This window comes from Panicum virgatum, chromosome 5K (genome assembly GCF_016808335.1).
Source record: "Panicum virgatum strain AP13 chromosome 5K, P.virgatum_v5, whole genome shotgun sequence".
NCBI classification, from domain to species: domain Eukaryota; kingdom Viridiplantae; phylum Streptophyta; class Magnoliopsida; order Poales; family Poaceae; genus Panicum; species Panicum virgatum.
This window is the reverse complement of record NC_053140.1, coordinates 57,961,691-57,987,292: the sequence shown is the minus strand read 5'-3', so window position 1 is coordinate 57,987,292 and position 25,602 is coordinate 57,961,691. Positions and strand designations below refer to the sequence as shown.

General features: G+C 48.9%; 2 protein-coding genes across 4 annotated transcripts; one reads left to right on the top strand and one right to left on the bottom strand.

Annotated features, from left to right (window-relative positions):
• Window positions 1-356: 356 nt before the first annotated feature.
• Window positions 357-7,840, top strand: LOC120710387 (U-box domain-containing protein 45-like). 2 transcript variants are annotated; one of them, XM_039996047.1, is made up of 12 exons: window positions 378-811; window positions 1,534-1,611; window positions 1,922-2,107; window positions 2,224-2,331; window positions 2,461-3,671; window positions 3,796-4,439; window positions 6,294-6,326; window positions 6,585-6,706; window positions 6,827-6,867; window positions 7,138-7,236; window positions 7,309-7,453; window positions 7,598-7,840. In XM_039996047.1, exons 2-12 carry the CDS (start codon window positions 1,561-1,563, stop codon window positions 7,658-7,660), a joined length of 2,703 nt encoding a protein of 900 aa, XP_039851981.1. In that variant the 5' UTR covers window positions 378-811; window positions 1,534-1,560; the 3' UTR covers window positions 7,661-7,840. The 2 variants fall into 2 exon arrangements, with proteins under 2 accessions (XP_039851979.1, XP_039851981.1); XM_039996045.1 differs by lacking the exons at window positions 6,294-6,326; window positions 6,585-6,706; window positions 6,827-6,867; ... (1 more) ...; window positions 7,309-7,453; window positions 7,598-7,840 and having other exon boundaries at window positions 357-488; window positions 3,796-4,905.
• Window positions 7,841-8,063: 223 nt separating this feature from the next.
• On the bottom strand, window positions 8,064-25,297 carry LOC120710388 (transcription factor bHLH128-like). 2 transcript variants are annotated; one of them, XM_039996049.1, is made up of 7 exons: window positions 25,016-25,297; window positions 11,014-11,131; window positions 9,488-9,840; window positions 9,251-9,382; window positions 9,090-9,155; window positions 8,683-8,751; window positions 8,064-8,440 (listed from the first exon to the last, which is right to left on the bottom strand). In XM_039996049.1, exons 1-7 carry the CDS (start codon window positions 25,280-25,282, stop codon window positions 8,387-8,389), a joined length of 1,059 nt encoding a protein of 352 aa, XP_039851983.1. In that variant the 5' UTR covers window positions 25,283-25,297; the 3' UTR covers window positions 8,064-8,386. The 2 variants fall into 2 exon arrangements, with proteins under 2 accessions (XP_039851983.1, XP_039851982.1); XM_039996048.1 differs by lacking the exon at window positions 25,016-25,297 and having other exon boundaries at window positions 11,014-11,683.
• Between the last annotated feature and the right edge of the window lie 305 nt (window positions 25,298-25,602).

Genomic DNA, 25,602 nt, shown 5'->3' with positions numbered 1-25,602 from the left:
AGGTAGTACATGGTTGAAGCAAATAAAAAAGAAATAAAAAAACCAAAACCATACCTCCCAAGTTTGAGTGTGAATTTTGTACAATTTCATTCAAACACACATGCTTACTAACCAACCATGCCACAAGTCCACATCTCACATTGTCTAACTGACAAATCATTTCCGAGAAACTGAAAAGCTTATCCAAACTCCACCATAAGCAATGATGCAACAAAGAACAAATAAAAAAAACAGAGAAGGGAGCAGGAACCATTCTTAAGAAACATTATTAAAGAAAATAAAAAACCACATGGGAAAAAAGAAAATGGCATTTATTTCACTTTCCCGGGCCCAGGCCCTGAAATCTGAATAATATCCACTCTCAACTCCAACGTCCCCCCACTCTCCATTATTCCTCCCTTCTCTCCTCCTCGGCCGCCGCCCCACGCTCCTCCTCCTCGGCCGCCGCCGTCGCCGGCGACCTCCGGAGCCGCGTGGAGAACTCTCCGGTAAGATTAGTTTGCCGTCAGCGCGGGTAGAGATCAAAACCTGAGCGTGGTGAGTGTGCCCGCCAAGGCGTGGCTGCATTCGGCCTCCTGCTCCCTCTCATCCACGCGCGTCCGCGGCCTTCCTGCAAGGCTGGTGCTGGAGGCTCAACCTAGGCTTCCAGCTCGCCACCGCCAGCCTTTCGTGCCGCCGCCGCACAGTCACTCCCTCCCTCAGCCGGATCCTCGGTCCGCTGCCACCGCCGGCGCGGAGCTCCTCCCTCGGTCCGGTGGAGTGGCGTCGGGTGGAGATCCGTCCTGCCGAGGAGCAATTCCTTCTTTCCTTGGTGAGTAATCCTATCTTGTTCGGATGGATGCTCCGAGAGTCCATTCCTTAGCTGTAGGCTGTAGCCTGTAGGCATGACCAATCAAATCCACCGTTGAGTTGTGGATTTGCGTTCTGCGTGGCGCCACGCTCTCCTAAGGTTCATCCACATCGGTGGTTCGACTAGTTCTTCGTCACGTCAGCGCGCAAGATTGATCTTTGTATTTTGGGAAAAGAAAATGCGGTTCATCTGATGCCCCAACGCTCTCTCTCTCTCTCCACCCCTGAAGGCTGAAGCTGCCGACATCTGTTTTCTTTTTTCCTTCTTCCTTTGTTTTTTTGACATGATGAGAAGAGTCAAATGCAGAGCGTTGGTTACATTGGAGCTTTAGATTTGTTAAAAACAGGCGAATTTGGTAGATAAAAAAAAATTGTATTGGGCTCCAGGAGCTGGAAATCACAAATTTTATAGAAGCAACGTCCTTTTCAGTGGTCTGTTTCTGAAAGCCATAGTTGATTCTTGGAGAACAGTGGGCTGTGGGCTTGCCAGTAGATTTCAGCCGTTCCTATCTCTTCCATTTCTACTCGTAATGGCTGGATATTTGCTTCACCCCATTCTCCAATGTCCAAACCTGTTATCTCCTTTTGTCCTAAGGAAAAGCCTATCTAATTTTATCAGAAACTTGAGAATCTTTAGAGTGAAATGCTAATGTTATCCGTTTTTCTTGTGAGTGCTGTAATCAGATGTTGGAGCTCAGGTAGCAGTCAACAATGGGTGCGATAGAGGCTGAAGAAGGTCCTTTTCTGGCTAATGATGCCAAGGTATCATCATTTCCTGTTAATCTGCTGTGTTGTCTATCTTTTGTAAGTACATCCTAAAAGCCTGCTATGTTTGTTGATCAATGAGGGTTACTTTTTTTTCTCCATACTCTTTTAATGGTTAGTACAATCACAATGCTTTGATTTCTATAAGTTTTTTTTCTTAAAAAAAACTACTACTCAACAAGGTCTTTGCATTGTATGGAGCAAATCATAGACCTGCAATAAGTTACTGGAACATATACCATCTCTATTTGGGATTTGCCTAATCTCACTACAGAATCTGAATAATTTTTTTAATTGGTTTATGCAGCTGCACGCAGGAATTTGTAGAGCATTTCTTCCTGCTGTATCTAAGCTTTCCACCATTTTCCCTTTCATCGAAGCATCAAGACCAAGAAGCAAGTCTGGTATACAGGCATTGTGTTCACTACATGTCGCTCTAGATAAAGCCAAAGGGCTTCTTCAACATTGTGCAGACAGCAGCAGGCTCTACTTGGTAATTTCTTGCTTCCCTCTGCCCTAGTACAACACATTGGATAGAACCACAATTTCTTTTGGAGAGTTGTGCAATTGGAACAGTTTTCTTAACAGTGATTTTTATTTTACTTCTAGGCCATCACCTCGGAAACTGTGCTTTTAAAGTTTGAAAAATCTAGAAGCCAGCTTCAGGAAAGTCTAAGGCGCGTTGAAAGCATAGTAACAGAAGATATCAGCTGTAAGGTATATTGTGCAAAGAAACACATCTAGTCAATCACGGTTCTCTGTCCTTTTGCCTTTGTCACCTTTATGGTTTTGCAGTATATTTGAATGTGCAGTACTTACTGACACCCCAAACTTTTTTCTGTACAGATTACAGAGATTGTTAGCGAGTTGGAGGAGATTGTCTTTACATTGGATCGATCAGAGAAGGAAGCTGGTGACGATGTGATTAATTTGCTCCAGAGGAACAATAAAACAAATGGTTCCAGTGATAGTGGGGAGCTTGAGGTCTTCCACATGGCTGCTCTGAAATTGGGAATTACATCTTCTAGGGCAGCACTTACCGAGAGAAGAGCCCTCAAGAAGCTAATCGAGAAGGCTTGTTCTGATGAAGACAAGAGGAAGGAGCTTGTTGTGTCATACCTGTACAATCTCATGAGGAAATACTCAAAATTCTTCAGAAGTGAGGCTGGTGACGATACAGATTCTCAAGGATCATCTCCTTGCTCGCCTACAGTATTAGGCATGGATGACATGTATGGACCCTACGGCAATGGCCGAGCATTCAGTAGACAGCTTTCGAGCATTCAGTCGTTCAATTCGAGGTTTGGATCTTTCAATTCTAGGCTTGGATCATTCAATTGCAGGCGTGGTGGTGGTCCAAGGTCTGAAAATATGTCAATGCCTCCTGAAGAACTTAGGTGCCCTATTTCCTTACAGCTCATGTATGACCCAGTCATCATTTCATCTGGACAGACTTATGAGCGTATTTGCATTGAGAAGTGGTTCAATGATGGTCACAGCACTTGTCCTAAAACTCAGCAGCAACTTGCCCACCTGTCATTGACTCCAAACTATTGTGTGAAGGCCCTGATCGCCAGCTGGTGTGAGCAGAATGATTTTCCAGTTCCTGATGGTCCACCAGGATCTTTTGATGTAAATTGGAGACTTGCTTTCTCAGACACTGAGGCTACAGGTTGTGTTCCTGTTGAAAATTTTGATTCTACCAATGTGAAGAGTGTCAAGGTTGTCCCAATGAAGAATATGAGAAAGGAGGAGCCGGCAAACAGTGAGTCAGGAATGCTGGATGACAGCTCTTGTAACGATTTCGATTTGAATGAGGGCTATGGGAACTTGCTGCTCTTACTTCATGAAAGAAGCAACATGAACAAGCAGTGTGGGTTGGTGGAGCAGATAAGGTATCTTTTGAAAGACGACGAAGAAGCAAGGATCCAGCTGGGCTCAAACGGGTTTGCCGAGGCGCTGGTTGAGTTCTTGAGAAATGCCGTGACTGATGGAAATGAGAAGGCACAGGAAGTTGGCGCCATGGCTCTTTTCAACCTCGCAGTGAACAATAACAGGTATTATTTCCTAGTCATCCTCACCAATTATTGCCAGGTGAAAATATCTAGGGTGTATATTAGCTCAAAATTACTGACTTTTTCCTAGCATCTTTGCTTATCAATACCCTTTTTGTTATTTCAGAAACAAGGGACTCCTGTTGTCTGCTGGAGTTGTCGACCTACTCGAGCAGATGATATCAAATCCACAGCTAACTGGTCCAGCCACGGCACTGTACCTTAACCTTTCCTGCCTACCTGATGCGAAGGCTGTCATCGGTTCAAGCCAGGCAGTGTCATTCCTAGTTGACCATCTGTACAGCCAAGAGGCCGGCGACACGAAAAGCAGCTCCTGCAAGCATGACGCCCTGTACACATTGTACAACCTCTCGAACCACCAGGCCAGCGTCCCAGCGCTCCTTACTGCAGGCATTGTGGATGCTCTTCACTGTCTACTCACCGAGTCTCCCGCAACGGAGGGCCTCGGTTGGACAGAGAAGGCCTTCGCTGTGCTCATCAGCCTCGCAGCCACCCAGGCGGGCAGGAAGGAGATCATGTCCACCCCGGGTTTGGTCAGCACATTAGCAATGCTGCTCGACACAGGTGAGCCGACAGAGCAGGAGCAGGCTGTGTCGTGCCTCCTGGTGATGTGCACGGCTGATGACAAGTGCATAGCGCCAGTGCTCCAGGAAGGAGTGGTCCCGTCCCTTGTGTCCATCTCGGCGGCCGGTACTGGGAGGGGCAGGGAGAAGGCCCAGAAGCTTCTGAAGCTGTTCCGGGAGCAGAGGCAGCGGGACGCACCACCACCCCAGCAATCCCAGCAGCAGCAGCAGAGCCAGTTAACAGAGGCCGGGAATGGTGGTGCCATCGTGTGCCACCGGGAGTCGAAGCCGCTGTGCAAGTCCAAATCGCGGAAGCTGGGGCGGACGCTGAGCTCGCTGTGGAAGAATAGGGGCTTCTCGCTGTACCAGTGCTAGGATGCTAGAGTAGGTTTGAGCTGATCAGTGGATCTGTACATCTCCTTTCTGCCTTATGTCCCTCCTGATCATTTCCTCTCTCTTTTTTGGCGGTGTTGTTTTCTACGGGTAAAGCAAAGACCTTGATGTTCTCCCCCCCCCCCCCCCCCTGCTCGGTGGGGTGATGTAGGGCATTTTCCACTTTACAGTTCTACCTATGTCAAGAGATGTGTACAGTTGTTTCTTCTCTATAAGATCAGATGCTGCTTCTCTGTCAATCCAGCATCCTTTGCAACCAACTGATTGTTCTCATTCTTCAGAGTCCAAGATGGTTTATCGCTAGTGAAGATGCATAGCTTGTCTGTCTTGTAAATGCCTGAAGCAAAGAACTGATCAGGCCTGGAGCAAAGAGACTGTTGTTGACAGCTGATGTGCCAAAAGACTCTTCGCTAGACGCTACTACAGCGTCGATAAGTAGGGTAAGATTGACAGCAAATGAGCCTGGTGAGAGATAATGACACCTGGGGGGTGGGTGATGGCATTGACGCATCCTGCCGACAGGGATGATGAGCCTAGCGACTCGACTCGCAATTGACTCCACGTTTTTTCTGTTGACGTTTCGGCCCGACATTACGGGGTCCTACTGAGATGTACATTTGGCACAGACGAGAAATGTGATCCGTGAATTTTGCAGGCTTACCTGTTCTGTTCCTGTAATAATCGTCATTCAGCCCATCAGTCTTTTCCTGTAGTGCATGAAGGTTCGTTTCACAAGAAGAGAGTGGACTGAGTATGCAAAGTTTTTTTTTGGAGGAACAAACAAAGCTACTTATGTGGGACCCACACCCAGCAACTGCTCTCTACTTTAATCTCCGTCCACCAGCGAGGTTAATTTGAAAGCAACGGCTCGGCAACGATTTGTGGCGGGAAATCAAAGGAGAGGGCGGAGCAGGGCAGCGCAACGGCAACGGCTCCGCGGCAGGCAAGGCCTCCACTCGATTCAACCCAGCGAGCGGTAGAAAAAAGCTGGAATAGCAAAAGGCCAGCGGAAAAGGCGTGCGCGCGAGAGAATCCAATTCCAATTCCATTCCAACCCCCCGTCACCCTCTCCCCCCGGCTCCCTTCGTCCCATTCCATTCCATCCCATTTCCAGCTCCTCGCGTGTTCCTTCCGCCCGCCTGCTTCCCCTCCGGGCCCGGCAGCGGCGGGAGGAGCCGAGCCGACCGAGGAGGCCGGGCAGGGGACCGGAGGATCGCCCTACGTCGCCGCCCGGCGGATGTCGGATCGGGAGCTCTGCCCGCTGCGCTCGATCAGTATGCCCGCGCCCCATTTCGTTGGTTCATTCATTCATTCATCCATAATGATTGCTGATTCGTCGTCCTCTTTCTATCGGGCCTATCGTGTGCCTGCGTGTTTCTTGGCCTATAGTTCGTTTTAAGCACTAAAAAAAGGCCTCTTTCTTTTGTTGGGGATCGGTGTTCAAGAAAGGATCATTCTTGCCTCCTTTTAGCAGCAGTTCGTTGCTTGTTTATTGGAGATCTTGGGTTTCGGACGCGGTCGTAGAATAAAGTGGCTAGATCATTGCTGGTTAAGAATACAAAAACTGTAATCATCATAAACTACCATTATGGAATTGTAGTGGTAGTAGGCTAGTGGTCAGATGCTTTTTCCCCCCTCTATTCCTTTATTCTCTTTTCCACTATCTTTATGCTGGTGCATGGTAGTGGTTTCAGAGGCATCTTCAGGAGGTGGGCATTTCCGTTTGGCAAATTCAGAAATCAGAAGGTGGATTGATGGAACAGATATCCTCCTTCTGAAAATACCTCTTGCAAATCTAAATCATAAAGCAATACTGCCTGTTTGGTTTATGTGCGGGCAATTCCATCTGCTGGCTCCGATGGAGTTTCAGTCACCAACTGGTGCTCTGGACTGCAGAACATTCTGTATGAATTACAGTGATGCTGCCTTCACATTTCAGGAATCACAGGGGACGGCCGATGCCTGTTCAGGTCCGTTGCTTACGGCGCATGCTTGAGGAGAGGAAAGCAGTCACCCAGCGACAGCGCGCAGAAGGAACTGGCTGACGAGCTTCGAGCGAAAGTGAGTGCCCATCATCAACTGGGCTTCTGTTTATTCAGTTACGTTTGATGTATTTTCGACAGAATTCTGTAATATTTATCGTACACGTGTGATTGCTAAGCTGCTGTTGGCCTGTTCTAGGTGGCTGATGAGTTTGTCAAGAGAAGAGGAGACACTGAATGGTTTCATTCTCTTTTTTCCCGCTATTATTATTCTGATACATTAAAGTCCCTCGACAATTTTTCTGCAATATGAGTAAACGGGAAAATAATATGTTTAAAATGGACAAGCTATTCTCATGCAGCAAGTTTACAGTTTTACACCTTTTGCAATAGAAAGTAACAAGTTTACCTTCCAAAATAATCCCATCCATAAAATTCTATGTTAAAATTATATCTGTTTCAAATGTTCAAAGATATATAATCCTTGTCGTGTTAACTTTTCAATGTTAGGTTCCTCGAAGGAGATTTCGAGAGCTACGTGCGAAAGATGAGAAAACCGCATGCTTGGGGAGGAGAACCTGAACTGCTCATGTGCTCCCATGTTCTCAGGTAGGCAGCCAGCCAGCCACCTCTCATGTTAAGTTTGGCCTCCTATTGTTAGTGAGAAAAGCTGCGTTGCAGGATGCCCATCACGGTTTACATGTATACAAGTAGCTCTGATAGCCCCAGGATCATAGCGGAATATGGCCAGGAATATGGCAAGGACAATCCAGTCCGTGTTCTCTATGATGGTTATGGGCACTACGACGCACTTCAGCCATCTCTTGTAAGAACACAATCAAGACTGTAAGTAAAGTTCTGTACAAAATCCGACAATAAGCAGACCGTGCACTACTTCGTTTCTATTTTTTGGCTTCAGTATTCTACTCTATCTCTGAGGAACCAATTCTCCCCTGTGAAATTCTTTCAGGAGAGGTGTGTAGATAACCGGAGGTTGCGTTACCTGAGTTTCTTCTATAGGACAGCTGCATAAGTGGCAGCAGCTCAAGATTCACCGACGTGGTTTTGCCCAGATTGACAAACATATGCAGTAGCACACATGAAATTCAGCCTCGATTGGCTGCTCTGGCCTTTCCTTTTCTTCAAGGATTGATGTATAAATAAACTTCAGCCGCAGTAAGAAAATTAATGGAATGGCCTTATACCATTTTTACTTTGCAGTGCTTAAGTAGAAATTATCCCATCAGTTTACACAACAGAATGCCTCTGGAGAGTTGATACACGAGTCCGAGTAGAATATTTTCTTGCTCGCTTGACATAAATTTTCTCTGCGAAAAGGCTAATAAGCTGAATTCTCAAGTTGTCGTTTAGAGTTTCTCCTTGGTATGCATGTCTAGAACTCATTAATTTTAGTGCCAAGTTAGTAATCTGCAAAATTGAGCTCAATGGAAAAAGAGCACACGAGATATTCCTACAATAATTTTTTTCAACAGCAATCCCATTCATGCTGAAATGGAGGATTTTTTACACATAAGACACCACTTTACAGAAAGTAAATTATGATAACCTAAGTGTTATCTTCTAGTCTTCAAGGTCAAGGCATTGAGGTATCCGTAGTACAACCATGGAAAGGGCAGCTGAGTCATGGAAACGACTTGACATGTTAAGCATTGCAGCAGCCAGTTATTCTGAAGCAAAAACTGGGGCTCAACAATCATATCGGTGCCACGTAAGACCTTGTCCATCTGCTTCTCCACTGTCAGCTGTTCTGATTGCCTGAGCAAAAGCAGTTTGCTTGGTCGTGTTTTAGCTTCTGCAAGGATCCATTTTTAGCATATAGTAAGAGATACATTTTTGTTTGTACTAGTACGTTGTGATAGAAACGCTAATCATAAATAGTTGGTTCCAGAATTATTATAGTAACCGCCTAAGGTACAAATGTCAAAACTATTTGGGGCCTGGCTGTGTGCGCATGTGGAAATCTAAAGTTGCGGCTTAATTTATTCAGACAAAGACTTCTGAAATGCACAAGGAATTGCAGCAAGTGGTGCATACCTCAACTTGGCCCTTCAGCTCTTTGATGTACTCTACAGCAAGATCCAACATGTCTGACGTATTTGTTTGCTGCATATTCAGGAGAAAAACTGATAAACATAAACATCACTTGTGTCAACAAACAGTTGTAGAAAACCAATTCAGCATAGCAGGATCTTATTGCCGTTACACAGATTTCGTTTGCATTTTGTAATGAAATGGAAGAGTAGCCATTGGAAGATTCAGGAAATTATCGCCCAAACTATGTGCGCGTAGAGAGTAATGCACACTGAATTACTGATGGAATGGATTGCCGCCAAAGGGAGCTGCTAGGTTCAGCTGCTTAGCGAATCCTGATTTTCAGTAATTCCTCTCGAAAATTTACGGATAGAAGCGAAAACGTTCATCTGCGATTCAGCTTAGTTTACCTTGTCCATGTTGGGCACAAGATCCTGCAGCTTCTTGAGCCTCTTGCTGATCCTTGTTCTTCTTTCCTAATTAAACGTCAACAAGACAGTTGTTCAGCTAATCAATACCCAGCATCAAGATGGCACACCACACCGCGCAATAATATGAGCATCATCCTAACCCGCTCAGCGATGCTTCGCGGGTGTGTCGCACAGCCTCGCTTTGCACGAACTCTGCAAGCGACGGAGTCCTGCTGCAGCTGCAGGTAGTCATCCATGCCGGGCATCTCCAGCGACGACTTTGACAACCCAAACTGTACATATCGAGAACAATAGAAGGCTTCGATCAGCACAAAAACTGAACCGGCCGGGGCGCAGGAAGTAGGCAAATTAAAGGATGTGTAGCCTATATACACTACCTGGGAGTCGATGTTGCTGAAGCTGGTGACCATGTCATCTGCCGCGTCGAGCTTCGGCTTCTTGTTCGGGGACGACGAGAACATGATGGAGTTGGTGTCGTCCCAGGAGCTGACGGAGAAGTTCCTGGAGAGGTAGGAGGAGGACTGCGCGGCGCCGTCGCTGGAGCTGTTGCACCCGCCGCCGGCGACGATGCTCTCCCCGATGTCGGCGGGGATCATCCCCATCTCCGAGATCCGCGGGAGGTCCTGCCTGGAGAAGCTCCACTGCGAGCTGAGCTGCCTGTGGCCGTGCGCCATCGCGGCGTCGGTGCCCGCCTGCGAGTAGCTGCCCATCCCGCTCGCCGGAGCCATGCCTGCGTGCATCAGAAAGGGGAAAAGCATCAGCTCTGCATGTGGAAACCGTTGGGTCCGCCGATCGGACCAGGAACCGGCGATCCACGCATGAGTGCTTAACCAACACGACATCAGGCCGGCGTAACCGAATCGCGCACTGCGCTCACATGCCGCGGACTCGTCGTCTTCCAAAGAGGAACATATGCATGAGCATGATCGACGATGATGAAGGGGGTCTTTCGGACGCCTCGTCGATTGGATGCAACCTAGCTAAGATGAACTTGCTGTGCAATGGCGGTTCGTAGCAGTTTTTACTTTTTATTCAATTCATCGCAACGCAGGGAATCACACTAGAAAGAACCTTTTTTTTAATATTACGGCCGGTAAAAAGAAATTTACTTCTCCAACGACGCACGCATGACGTGAGCACGATGATTGACGTGCGGCATCGAGAATGCGTGGGCACCACATGCAATGCAAATGCAACGCACCTAGATGGGGAAAAGGCGGCCTTTGCCTTCCGAAAATCGAAAGAGCGCCCGCTTGGCCTCATCCAGTGGCCGTGCGGGATTCATTCAGCAGCGCATGGGGCCCGCGGGTTTTTATTCGGAACAGCGCAGGTGCATCGGACCGTCACTGGCGAGGCACCATTGTTTTTTTTTCTGTTTTTTTTTGTTGCGAAAAGAGGCACCATTGTTAAAGCTGGGAAGCTGGGATTAGTAATAAAGATATTGTAAATATACTAGTACTCCTTTCCTGGCACATCACATGCCAGCAAGGCAACCACCCAAATAAATCAGCTCGACCATGACCCATTGACCCCGCTAGTTGTCGCCCAACAAGCATCGCCATTAATTACTTCGCTTAACTTAGTAATACTACAAATATAATTGGAATAGTAGCGTTTTTGAACTGTATATACTCCTACTTTTTTTTGAAATAAATGAACTGTATATACTAGTTATTGCTCCTACCTCGGATCCTCTTGTACTAAAGTGGAGTACTAGCAGAAAACGATGAGCGTGACGTGCGCTAGGAAGCCGAAGCTGCAGCACGGGAGTCATGCTCCCGCGTGGACCGCGCGCGGGCCGCGGGAAACCGGCGAGCCGGGGCGGCGACGCAACCACGCCGCCGGTTGGGTTCGCGCGATCGAGGAGGACCGCGAGGCAGGGGGAGGGGTGGGCGAGACGTACCGTGCGGGTCGGCCGTGAGGCGGGAGAGCAGCCCGGCGGGGGAGCTGCTGTGGCGGAGCAGCCCGTGCGGCGGGCCCGGGGGCGCGAGCGACTGGTGCTGCTGCGGCGGCACGCGGATCTCGCCGGAGCCGCCGTAGGCCCGCTCGAGCGCGCGCGGTCGGCCCCCGCCGGCGTCCGTGCGGCAGGTGGACTCGCAGGAGGTGAGGCCGGAGGACTCGGCGGAGTAGAACCGGGTGAAGGGTGGCGGGGCGTGGTCCCCGCCGCGGGTGACGGACTTCGCGATGGCCGCCAGGAGCGAGCCCGGCGCGGAGCCGTACCGCGCCAGCTGCCCCGCCCCCGGCGGCGGCGGCATCGCCCCCTGGTGCGCCGGCGTCAGGCGGTTCATCGCCGCTGTTCTAGCTGCTGCTGCTGCTACTGGTGGTGATGCCAGGTGCGAGGTGGTGCGGGCGCGGTGGCTGCTCTGCTGATGCTGCCGCTGCCGCTGCTTTTGAGCCGGCTGGGGGAGGGGGTGCTCCGGCGCCAGGGGGGATGGATGATGGGCGGGTGCACGCACCGCGGCCGGTGGAGGGGCCCACCCGGGGGAAGGACGACAGGAAGGAGGGGGCTGTACAGGTGGACCGAGCCGGGGCGCCAAGTCAGGGGCCGCCGCGGCCATGCCATGTGCGCGTAGGCGCGAGCCGACATGTGCGCGTTCACAAACGCTGACTGGCCGGCCCGCGACCAGCCTGCCACCCACTCTGTTGGGCTTCCGGGCCTGGGTCAAGGCCCGCCGCCATGTCCCTTTCAGCCTTTCTCGCCTTTCCCCTCCTCCTCCGGAGGCTTTTACATGTATACCATTACAAAATATGACTCCAACCTTCATACCACTAAAAAGTTTGAAGACACTTCTATATCATCGCGTTTTTTTGTTTTGACATCTATACCATTCTGTCCATTTGGTGTTAGAACTTAACAGATCCGCAGCTCCGACAGGTGGTACCCACATATGGAATTGTCCATTTTACCCCTGATTCCATTTACCCAAGCAGGCGGCCAAGCGCCCAAGCTAAGCCAGAGCCAGACGACGCGATGCCCGACGCGATGCCGGCCTGTATCCGCGCCGCGGCGGCGCCGGGCGGCCGGGCGTCGGCCGCGGCGGCGTCGGGGTCCGGGTCGGCAGCCTCCTCGGGGGCGGGGACCAGCCTCGCCACGTCCGTCTAAAAGACGCGCCTCGGCCTGGCCGCGCTGTCCTGATCGCGCGCCGCGCTCGGGCTCAGCCTCCGCGCCGTGCTCCGCGTCTCCGCCGGTGCCTCGCCGTCCCCCTCCTCCGGCGGCTACGGGTGCGTCGCCGGCGACGGGATGGAGTACGGGGACGGGGACGGCGACAACGAGGACGGGGTGGAGGAGGCGACCGTGGCCATGCGCGTGTGCCCGTGGCTGCTGTGGCGGCGGCACGGGTCCAAGCGCTTCCGCATGCGGGACCGCCAGGTAGACCTGGCCAAGGACCTGTCGCGCGCGCTTCCCGCCCTCGTCGGGCTTCTTCGTCGCCGTCGTCGTGGACGGCGAGACAGCGGTCGTGGCGGGGGACATGGTGGAGGAGACCTACAAGAAGACCAGGGCGCGCCGCCCGCCGGGGCCGGGCCCATCCTCGTCTCGCGGCTGTAAGCATCTAGGCCCTCAAGGTATGTTTCGGTGATTAATGACAACCATTATTGTGACTAATGAGTTTGTGCAGCTTAATAGATCATTATCGCTCATTTGGTCATATGTCAAAAGAGGCCCCTCAATTTCATTATTCAAAAAGGCGATCTCGGTATTCAACTCAATTTTATGTCAAGACTAAGGATCTTTCTAGTCCTAAGTGTCATAAGGTTGAGAAGGACACTTAGGTTAGTATAGATTTTATAGTTTTGTAGTGATCGCACTATTAAGAGGGGTTAAGGCTAAGTAACTTGAGCATGGACATGATCATTTGAAAATGGATGCACACTATGGTCACTCAGGTTTCTAGAAGTTCAAATAAGTGGTTCTCAAACTATATCTCAAGAATATTTGGATTTCATTCAAGACTCAAATCAGAAAAGACAAAATCAGAAAAAGTCTATACACCGGTTTAACCGACGCTCTCAATTTTCTATACGTCGGTTAAACGAAGTCAGCAGAGTCTGGACAAATTCAATACACCGGTTAAACCGACGTGTTTGAAATTAACGTCGGTGCATTAGTCCAGAGTTGGTTTTTTCCAGGGTATTTCAAGTTCTATACACCGGTTAAACCGACGCTGTTTAAATCAAGACGTCGGTGCAATTGACCAGTGAGATGGTTTTTCAGAGGAATTCAAAAGTTGTACTCACCGGTTAAACCGACGATAGGTTTGAGTTAACGTCGGTGCAGTTGTCCAGAGACTTGGTTTTTCAGTTGATCAGTGGACAACTACACTCACCGGTTAAACCGATGATACGTCGGTTAATCTGCCCAAGTGGTAACGGCTAGTTTTCAGAAGTGGCAGTTTACATTCACCGGTTAAACCGACGCTGGCTATTGGAGGGACGTCGGATTAACCGGCGCTACGCAGTTTTCTGGCAGCTTTTCTCCAACGGCTCTATTTGTGTGAGCTGCCTATATATACCCCTCCAATGGGTCATTTCGCCCACTCTTGACACCAGGCAACATCCATACACTCATACTATAGTCAAGAGCCACCTTGAGCTTCATCATTCACATACTTGTGCATTCAATCAATCAAGAAGCAAGATTAAGGACTTGAGTAGAGAGAAGCTAGTGTGCATCCGTTCTTGGTGATCGGTTCTTGCTCAAGTGAAGGCCTTAGCTTGTTACTCTTGGTGATTGGCATCACCTAGGCGATCTTGGTGATCGAGGTGTTTTCTCGCGGAGCTTGCCAAGGATTGTGGGAGCCCGGAGAAGAAGATTGTACGTGGCTTGATCTCCACCACGCCGGGATGGTGAACGGAGACTCTTAGTGAGCGCCCTCGTCTCGGTGACTTGGGAGGTGACAAGACTCTTTGAGAGTGTCACAACGTGGATTAGGGGTGTGTGCCAACACATCGATACCACGGGAAAAAATCCGGTCGTCTCTTGTTCACTCTCTTTATTCAAGCATTTTCTTTCTTGCAATTTACTCATGTGCTTGACTTAGAGATCATAACTTAGCTCTACCTTGCTAGGCTTTACTTTGCTTTTATCTCTCTTAGCTTGTGTAGGTAGCTTAGTTATCCGGTTGGTGAATTGGTGCCCTACTAGCTTTGCATAGGTTAAGGTTGCTTTACTTTGTTTTAGAAATTGAAAAAGGCCCAATTCACCCCCCTCTTGGTCCATCGATCCTTACAATTGGTATCAAAGCCTCGTTGCTCATTTGGATCATTAGGCTTCACCGCCTAGAGCTATGGCCAAGATGGGTGGTTCGCCGCCTCACTTCGAGGGAAAGAACTTTGCTTATTGGAAAGTTCGCATGGCCGCATATCTTGATGCGATTGCCCCCGAAGTGTGGTTGGCCACTAAGACCGGGTTCACCGGAACTCCCACCACCGAACAATTAAAATGGAATGCCAAGGCTAGAAATGCAATTTTCGAAGCTATTAGTGAGGAAGTCTTTGCTAGAGTAAATGGCATGGACTTAGCAAGTGATATTTGGAAGGAGCTCATTGAAATTCATGAAGGTTCCACTAAAGTTCGTGAGCAAAAATATCACTTGTTTAGAGCTAAGTATGATTCTTTTAAAATGCTAGCTCATGAAAATTGCAATGATATGTACTCTCGCTTGAATGTCATTGTCGAAGACATTAATGCACTTGAAATATCCAAAATTGGCAGTGCCTCCATCAATCGCAAGATTCTCATGCTCCTCCCAAAGCCCAAGTATAACATCATCAATGCTATGCTTCAAAAGGAGAATCTTGACACAATAGAAGTAGGAGAACTTGTGGGCGAAATTCGCGCTCATGAGATGAGTATCCTTGGTATGTCCGAAGAGCCAACTTCAAACAAATCAATTGCTCTAAAGACCAAGGCAAACAAAGCCCGCAAGCTCAAGATGATCAAGCAAGATTCAAGCTCAAGCAATGAAGAAGATGATCATCATGAAAGCTTATCCGATGTTGAAGATGATGGAGAGCTTGCTCTCATGATGAGAACGTTCACTCGCTTGAATGACAAGATCAACAAGAAGGGTTTCAACTTTGACTCTAAAAAGGGAATGTTCCGGCCAATGGATGTCAAGAACAAAATTTGCTACAATTGTGGAGAAAAAGGTCACATCCGTCCAAATTGCCCCAAGCCGGACAAAAGAAACAAGGACAACAAGAGCAAGCATCGCCATGATTCAAGCGATGATGAAGAAGAAGAAAGGAAAAACAAGAACAAGAGACTTGGGAAGAAAAAGAGCCATGACAAGAAGACCAAGCTCTTCCCAAAGAAGAAAGGGCACACCAAGAGAAGCTTCTTGGTGGAAAAACAAGAATGGGTGACCGATGTCTCATCAAGCGAAGAGTCAAGTGATGAAGAAGACATAGTCACCATCGCCCTCACAAATGAAGAACCATCACTACCTCCACCTCCAATGTGTCTCATGGCCAAAGGTAACTATAAGGTATGTGAGAGTGAAGATGATAGTAATGATGAACTTGACCCTAATGAGTTTGCTAACCTCATTAATGAGTATACATCCGTTATCAAGAGGGAAAATGGCAAAGTCAAGGTTCTTGAGAGCACTCGTGCCAAGTTAGAGCTTGCCCACTCCGATTTGCTTGGCAAGTACAATGACTTGCTTAAAAAGCACAATGAGTCACTTGTACTTGCTAAGCAAGTTGAAGAGAGCCACAAAAAGCTTAAACAAGAGCATAGGGAGTTGGCTCACAAGTATCAAGAACTTGAATTTGCCTATGAAGCAATTGACCCAAGTCTTGAGAATTTTGCTCATGAAACTATTGAGAAGGTCAATGCTTCTACTTCATGTGATGGCCTACTCATTAATGCAAATGCTACTAATGTTTTGCCCGAGCTTGCACCTTCTAGGGAAAAGAAATTGATGGATCAAGTTGCAAGCCTCAAGAGTAGTATGGAGAAACTCTCAAGAGGAGAATACATCCACAAAGAGATTCTCTTCAACAATGCCCGTGACTATGGCAAAAGAGGTCTTGGTTCATTTCCGGAGCCAAACATAGCCACTACTCCTTCTCCGGAGATAAAGATTAGCTTCATCAAGGAAGTTGGATCATATTGCCAACATTGCCAAGTCACCGGGCACCACACTAGGGAGTGCACTTTACCATCACGTCCTCTTCCTAAATTACCCAAGAATTACTCTTCAATGTTTCAAAATAACCATTTTCTCTTGAGTAAAGTGAAGGGCAAGGTGAAGGCCAAATTCATTGGCAAACTCACTAAGGAGTCAAAGAAAAAGCTCCCCAAGCAACTTTGGGTCCCAAAAGCTCTTGTCACACATGTGCAAGGCCCAAAGCTTATTTGGGTTCCTAAAACTCAAAAGTGAATTCTCATGTGTGTAGGTGAACTACAAAGCCGGTGGAAAACATTGGGTACTTGATAGCGGTTGCTCTCAACATATGACCGGCAATGATAGCATGTTCACCTCCCTTGAAGACCCCGGCGATCATGAACATGTCACCTATGGTGATAACTCAAGGGGAAAAGTTTTAGGTTTGGGTAGATCAGCTATCTCTAAAGATTTATCCATTTCTAATGTCTTGTTTGTAGAAGCACTTAGTTTTAATCTTATTTCTATTGCTCAATTGTGTGATCTTGGACTAACGTGTACCTTTGACAAAAATGGTGTTATAGTAACTCTTGAAGAAGACAAGTCAATGGTATTCACGGGGTTTAGGCATGGCAACATCTATTTAGTGGACTTCTCTTCAAAGCAAACAAGCACCATGACATGCCTCTTCACCAAGTCTTCTCTTGGGTGGCTTTGGCATAGAAGAATTGCTCATATTGGCATGAGCAACCTCAAGAAAGCCCACAAGAGAGGGATGATCACCGGCTTGAAGGATGTCACGTTTGACAAAAACAATCTATGTAAAGCATGCCAAGCCGGGAAGCAAGTTGCAACACATCATCCCATCAAGACGATGTTGTCTACCTCCAAGCCGCTCGAGCTTCTTCACATGGATCTCTTTGGTCCAACTACATACAAGAGCATTGGTGGTAACCTCTATTGCCTAGTAATTGTTGATGATTTTTCACGTTACACTTGGGTCATGTTTTTAGGCGATAAGGGTGAACCTCCGGAAATCTTCAAGACTTTTGCAAGAAGAGCTCAAAGGGAGTACAACTCTCCAATTGTGAAGATCCGGAGTGACAACGGCACCGAGTTCAAAAATATGAAGATTGAAGAATGGTGCGATGAAGAGGGCATCAAGCATGATTTTTCCGCCACCTACACACCTCAACAAAATGGAGTGGTGGAAAGAAAGAACAAGACACTCATCACCCTAGCTAGAGCAATGTTGGATGATTATGGCACGTCCGAGAAGTTTTGGGCGGAAGCAATCAACACGGCGTGTCATGCATCCAACCGAGTATATCCTCACCGACTCCTCAAGAAAACTCCATATGAGCTCATCACCGGGAAGAAACCAAATATATCATACTTTCGAGTCTTTGGTTGCAAATGCTTCATCTACAAGAAGAAAAGGCTCGGTAAGTTTGAAAGTAGATGTGATGAATGTTTCTTTCTTGGTTATGCATCAAACTCCAAAGCATATAGAGTATTCAATCAAACCTCCGGGTTAGTTGAAGAAACATGTGATGTGAAGTTTGATGAATCTAATGGCTCCCAAGAGGAGGTTGTTGGCTATAAAAATGTAGGTGATGAGGAGATTGATGAAGCTTTGAAGAATATGTCCATTGGGGATATCAAGCCGGAAGAGGTGCATGAAGGCAATGATCAAGGGGGAGGACCTTCCTCATCTACACCAAGCACCTCCACGGCGCCCCAAGTGGATGAAGATCAAGAAAAAGATGATACACAACGTCAAGAAGATGTGCCAACGCCAACACCCCAAGTTCAAGAACAAGAAGAGCAAAGTGTTCCACCACAAGCACAAGTCACCCATGATCCACCCCAACAAGCATCCACGCAAGTACCGCTAGTGAAGCATGGTCGCATCTCCAAGGATCATCCAATCGGTCAAATCATTGGTAGTCCATCAAAGGGAGTAAGAACTCGCTCTAAACATGCTTCATTTTGCGAATATCACTCGTTTGTTTCTTGTATTGAACCCACTAGCATAGAGGAAGTGCTTGGGGACTCGGATTGGGTGATGGCCATGCAAGATGAGTTGAACAACTTCACCCGCAATGAAGTTTGGGTCCTCGAAACTCCTCCGAAAGACAAGAACATCATCGGCACCAAGTGGGTCTTTCGAAACAAGCAAGATGAACATGGGGTGGTGATACGCAACAAAGCAAGACTTGTGGCAAAAGGGTTCTCTCAAGTCGAAGGTTTGGATTTTGGTGAAACTTTTGCTCCGGTCGCAAGACTTGAAGCTATCCGTATTCTTCTTGCTTACTCTTCACATCATAACATTAAGTTGTATCAAATGGATTGAAAAGTGCATTCTTAAATGGCGTTATTAACGAACTTGTTTATGTTTAGCAACCTCCCGGGTTTGAAGATCCGAGGAATCCTAACCATGTTTATAGGTTGCACAAGGCACTCTATGGGCTCAAACAAGCTCCAAGGGCTTGGTATGAGAGGCTTCGTGACTTCCTAATCATGCAAGGCTTCAAGATCGGGAGGGTGGACACCACTTTGTCCACTAAAGACGTCAACGGGGATCTTTTTATTTGTCAAATTTATGTTGACGATATTATCTTTGGCTCAACTAATGATTTACTAAGCCATGAGTTTGCTACCATGATGTCTAGGGAATTCGAGATGTCCATGATTGGCGAATTGACCTTCTTCCTTGGTTTTCAAGTCAAACAAATGAAGGAATGGACATTCATCCATCAAGAAAAGTACACCAAAGATATCTTGAAGAAGTTCAAGATGGATGAGTGCAAGCCAATCAAGACACCCATGGCAACCAATGGGCATCTCGACTTGGATGTGGACGGTAAACCGGTTGATCAATCCCTCTATCGTTCTATGATAGGGTCTTTGCTTTACCTTACCGCATCCAGGCCTGATATAATGTTTAGTGTGTGCTTGTGTGCCCGCTTTCAAGCTAACCCAAAGGAGTCACACCTCTCGGCTGTGAATAGGATCCTTCGGTATCTCAAGCACACCCCAAGCATAGGCTTGTGGTACCCCAAAGGCGCTAGCTTAGATCTCTTGGGATACTCGGATTCGGATTTTGCCGGAAGCCGTGTGGATCGTAAGAGTACCTCCGGGGGTTGCCACTTGCTTGGGCGTTCTCTAGTTTCTTGGTCGAGTAAGAAGCAAAATTCCGTGGCTTTGTCCACCGCGGAAGCGGAATATATAGCGGCCGGTGCATGTTGTGCCCAAATCCTATATATGAAGCAAACCCTTTTGGACTTTGGTGTGAAACTAGATAGGATCCCACTCCTTTGTGACAATGAAAGTGCCGTAAAAATTGCCAAGAATCCGGTTCAACACTCTCGCACAAAGCACATTGATATTCGCCATCACTTCTTGCGTGATCACGAAGCCAAAGGAGACATATCTCTTTAAGGTGTGAGATCCGAGGAGCAATTGGCGGATATCTTCACAAAACCATTAGACGAGAGTACCTTTGTTAGGCTAAGGAATGAGCTTAATGTGTTAGATGCGGCAAACGTCATGTAAGTTGTCATGTCATATAGAAAAATGCATACATATAGGACACTTGTCTAACCATGGTAAGATAGTGATGAGCAAGGGTTTAGCTAGAGGTGGTGGTCCACTTGTGTTCCTCTAGGCTTGTAGAAAGGCTCATCATGAAGAAGCTTCCCGTGGGTTCAAACTTGACAAGTAGATCTTAATTTCTTGTTATGCATTTCTTGTCATATAGATGTGCACTTCATGTTTACTTTACTTTCGCATGTGGTTGTAGCTTGCATTATTATTGCATGCGTAAGGGTCACAAAGGAGATCACTTGATGAAAATGAGACTTGTTTTGATATACAAGATCTTAATTCATGAAAAGTGAAAAGTGCAAAGTGTTAGGTGCGTTATTGCCTAGTGAGCAATGTCATGATGAGTTTGAAGCTTTCTATCTTCAATATTCCTATGACATGACTCATACATTTTATTTGGCGCTTTGTCTCTCTTGCGGCTTTTCCTTGTGTTTGAAAAGAAAATTATTTAAGCAAGTGTGCTATCCTATTTATTTTTGAGGGGTAAAGTCGCCTATGCAAGTCCATTAACTTAAGTTTATTTGAGTTTTATAAGTTTATTGGACTTAGCATAGAAGAGTGAGCTGAGTGTGGGGTTTTTGGCTTCACCGAATAAACCGACGTTCAAAGGATCTCTACCCATCGGTTAACCGGTGTTACTATCTTGTGGCTCAGCTCAGTCAAGTTTCAGGCATTCAACCGACGCATTCAAAAGTCAGAGCATCGGTTCAACCGGTGATCATAAATGCAGATCAGACCTAGCAATCAACCGGCGTTTTGATCAATCAACCGACGAGTTCACTTTTGACAGCATCGGTTCAACCGGCGTTCAGTTTCAGATCTGCAGGAGTCTCGGGAGAACTGCACCGACGAAATCAACCGGCGCTCAAACCCTAGGCATCGGATCGACCGGCGTTAAAGAAATTCGCGGGTCCCACCTGTCATATATGGGTCTTGTGCGGGCCGTCGGTTTCTCCCTCCTCTGTTTCGCCCGACTCCTCCCATCTCATGCCGCCGCCGCTCCGCAGTCGCCTCCGCGCCGCCACCAGTCGCCGTCGCTCGCCCACGACTCACGCCGCCGCTCGCCTGCACGCCGCCAGCAGAGCCGCCGCCGCCGCGCATTCACCACAGCACCGCCTGCGCGCCCTCCTGCGCCGCCTGCGCACGCGCCGCCACCGTCTGCGCCGCTCCGCTCCCGCACTCGCGCCCGCGCCGCCAACACGCCGCCCGTGCGCTGCCGCTACCGTGTGCCTCCACGCCGCCGTCAGGGTCAGAGCCGCCGTCCCTGCACCACACCCCTTTCACGCCGCAGCAGCACCCGATCAGCGCTCACCAGGTGTTCGAGGTTTTGACTGATAGAGATGGGTCGCGAGAAGAGGAAGGAGAAGGAAGTCGTTGTCGAGAAGCCCGCTCGCAAGCGGACTCGTGCAGAGAAGGAGGCCGAGAGGGCCGAGATGGTGGCCAAGGCCGCCGAGGAGCAGGCATCAGGCCGTGCTCGTCCGTTCCAGATCAGGGAGGACCCCAGAGGCAGAGGCAGGGGTATGGGCAGAGTGAGAGGTGCCAGGGCCACCAGAGCCGCGACGGCAGCAGCAGCAGAGTCAGATCAGTCAGATACAGCTGCAGATTCAGATTCAGAGGCAGAGTCACCTCATTGTCTAACAAATTGAATTTATTTAGCAAGTTCTCATATCTTGAGACAAATGAAGCATGAAGTTTTTCTTTAGCCTTGAGAGTTTTGATTTCTTCATTTTGTTTAGTGAGATATTCTTGTTGATTTTGGAGAAGTGTCATCATCTCACTAATTTCATCGGTTTCAACATCGGATTCATCATTTGAGGAGGAGTCATCACTTACATCGTTATTACCTAGTGCCATAAGACACATGGGAGGTGGTGATAATCTCCGAGGGCGATGGGTGGTGGAGCTCTTGAAATTTTTCTTGTGACTTGAGCTTTCACCACTTTTCTTGGGCTTGTGGATGGCGGAGAGAGCTTGGGCTCTTGACTTGTTCTTTTTCTTCGCCATCTTCTCCATCCCAACCGCACTCCCTCTAATGAGTGTTTTGTACCCAAGCTCATAGAGCTCATGTACATGCTTGGCAATCTTGCGGTGATGGTATAGCACGGCCCTTGGATATTCTTCATCACTTGAGCTTGATTCATCATCACTTTCTTCCTCATCCTCTTCTTCTTCTTCTTCACTTGAGCTTGATGAGTCTTGTCGCCTTGGTTGATGCTTGCACGAGTGCTTGGCGGCGAGACTCTTTTTGCTTGAAGAAGAGGTGGACTCTTACTCTTTCTTCTTTGTCATCCCCATACTATATTCATGGGCAATGATTTGATTGATGACTTGGTTGGGTGTAAGCTTGACCAAGTCTTCCTTTTGCAAGAGTGTGTTGATGATGTCATAATCGGGCTTGCGAAGGCTTCAGAGGATCTTGCGGTTAATGTCCTCATCTTTAACTTGATTGAGACCTAAGGCATTAATTTCATTGACAAGAGTGTTTAATCGTGAGTACATGTCATGAGCATTTTCATTGGGAAGTTGCTTAAAGCTACTAAGCTCCTCGCCGAGAATATGATATTTTTGATTGGCAACATCCTTTGTGCCCTCATGATTCTCGACAATTTGCTTCCATAGCTTATGAGCATTTTCATTTGCAAAGACACGATTAAACACACTATCACATAGAGAAGACAATAGAATTGATTTTGCAATGGCATCATATTGTCTCTCGGCCTTATTCTCATTTTTCTTGCCCTCTTCGGTGACACGCCAAACATCAAGCCCCCGGGCTTGAAGATGTGCTTGCATAAGCACTTTCCACCATGGAAATCCCGTGCCATCGAAAAACGGAGCCATATCGGTACTCATCCCTTCCCCGGACATGATACTCACTCGACAGTTAAGTCGACGGGTCTCCTACGAGCTTTCTCACAAATTTACCAATAGAATTGGCTAATCCTCGTAAGAGGTGTGAGACCAAGCTCTGATACCAATTGTAAGGATCACCGGGGTGTCCAACCCTAGAGGGGGAGGGGGTGAATAGGGTCGCTAATCGCTTTTTAACCTAGGGCTCAAACTACTTGCATAAGATAAACCTAACACGTCCTACGCATGCTAGTTATGACTAAGGTTTATCTATGCTACTCTCTACTTACCCCTAAAAAGACTTGAGACCTAGCTAATCCTAATCAAACTAACTAGGAAAGTAAAGGTATGCAAGGTAGAGTAAGTGCGGAAACGTAATGCGGTAAGTAAAGAGGTAAGTGCAAGAGGGATGCAAACTCCCGAGTAGACACGGTCATGTAACGTGGTTCGGCATAAACGCCTACGTCCACGGGATACTGAGGCTCTTCCGATCACCGTCTTGCACTACGCCACCAATGGCGATGCCGGCAAGCAAAGGCAAGTGCCCACAAGACACCGAGTCTCGTGCACCGCCACCGTCTCTCTCGGTCACCCGGCCGAAATCCACTATGGAGCTTCTCCACCAAGGAGGGGGCCTCCTCTTCCCCCGCACAAAGTGTCGTTGCCACTCCACACCAAGACGGAGGGTCACACGACGGATCACAAGTTGCTTGCCGCAGCAAGACTTCTCTCAAGGGAGCTCTCGCAAGAACTAATCCCTATAACAAGCACTAAGCACTCTCACAAGTGTGCTTAAGCCTATATGATGTACAATGAAGCTCTATGGTGGTTGGAGATGATCTTTAGCTCTTGTATACTTCCTTGAACTCCAGCCCACTCAAATGGTGCGGCCTTGGGGGTATATATAGGCAGCACAAGCAAATATAGCCGTTGGAGAAAAGCTGCCAGAAATGTGCTTAACACCGGTTAATCCGATGCTCCCCAAATTGCCATCGTCGGTTTAACCGGTGATACTAAACTGCCCACTGAAAACTAGCTGTTACGTGTACGGGCAATCAACCGACGCAATCGACCGGTGTATGTAATATTAGCGTCGGTTTAACCGGTGAGTGCAACTGTCCTCTGATCCTTGAAAAACAAACTCTCTGGACAACTGCACCGACGCAATTGACCGATGCATCGTCGGTTCAACCGGTGTATGTATTTTCATCGGTCTTCGTTTGGTAATGCACCGACGTATGCATTTTCTTCAACGTCGGTTAATCCGGTGAGTGTATCTTCAGTTTCCAGCTTCTGGACAATTACACCGGCGTGTGTCTTTTCCTTAACGTCGGTTCAACCGGTGTATTGAATTTCTTCACAGTCTCTTCGATTCTTGTCCTTTGGACCGAAGAGGTTTCAGGGCGCTGCCCTGAGACCCGCGAGGGGCGGCTCCCTCTCGACCCCCGTCCGCTAACCGGGTAGCGGAACCCGCGTAGGGGCGGCCCTTCGGGCCTTGCTATGCCTCTCTTCTCTTTGTCATCACTTGAACCTAAAAGCCTGAGAATAGTCATCTTAACAATCACATTAGTCCAAGTGTTGTGTGTGTCATCAATCGCCAAAACATTATATTGAAATATGGCATGAGAGGCCATTTTCGCTACATCGGGCTTATCGACAGAGTTTCACAGAGGACAGACGCTCAGTTTCAGCAGATGCAGCAGGGGATGATGGCGATGTTCGGGATGATCTCACAGCTTTACTCTCACACCGGACTCGCCCCGCAGCAGCCAGGACAGCCAGGCCTTCAGGGTGTTGGAGCACCTCAGCTTGCCGTTACACCAGCTCAAGCCCCTACTGCAGCTCCAGCTACCTCAGCGACACTAGAGACCACGTTCTCGATGTCCGCATTACTTGGGTCTGCCGGTCGTCCACTGTTCTCTCCACTGCCAGCGACTTCACTCTTCCAAGAGTCTCCTTCAGCAGTCCAGTCAGTCGCCCTCCCCGTCGTACCACAGACACTACCTTCAGGGGGAGGAGGAGAGGGTTCCTTGCTTCAGCAGCCGTCACAGCCGGCAGCTTCAGCACTCACTACTTCAGATGTTGACACATCTTCTGCTGAGCCGGTTACTACTTCTACGGACCCTCTTCCAGGCAGTGCCAGCACGCGAGCCTCTACCACAGCTACACCCCCAGTCACTTCAGATCCAGCAGGCAGTTCTGACCAGCAGCTCCCGTCTGTCACCGAGGGTACACCGTCTGACGACGACGACGATGATGACCCGGACTGCTTCCTTGCAGTACCACGACAGCCGGGGGCGCGAGCGACTGGTGCTGCTGCGGCGGCATGCGGATCTCGCCGGAGCCGCCGTAGGCCCGCTCGAGCGCGCGCGGTCGGCCCCCGCCGGCGTCCGTGCGGCAGGTGGACTCGCAGGAGGTGAGGCCGGAGGACTCGGCGGAGTAGAACCGGGTGAAGGGCGGCGGGGCATGGTCCCCGCCGCGGGTGATGGACTTCGCGATGGCCGCCAGGAGCGAGCCCGGCGCGGAGCCATACCGCGCCAGCTGCCCGGCCCCCGGCGGCGGCGGCATCGCCCCCTGGTGCGCCGGCGTCAGGCGGTTCATCGCCGCTGTTCTAGCTGCTGCTGCTACTGGTGGTGATGCCAGGTGCGAGGTGGTGCGGGCGCGGTGGCTGCTCTGCTGATGCTGCCGCTGCCGCTGCTTTTGAGCCGGCTGGGGGAGGGGGTGCTTCGGCGCCAGGGGGGATGGATGATGGGCGGGTGCACGCACCGCGGCCGGTGGAGGGGCCCACCCAGGGGAAGGACGACAGGAAGGAGGGGGCTGTACAGGTGGACCGAGCCGGGGCGCCAAGTCAGGGGCCGCCGCGGCCATGCCATGTGCGCGTAGGCGCGAGCCGACATGTGCGCGTTCACAAACGCTGACTG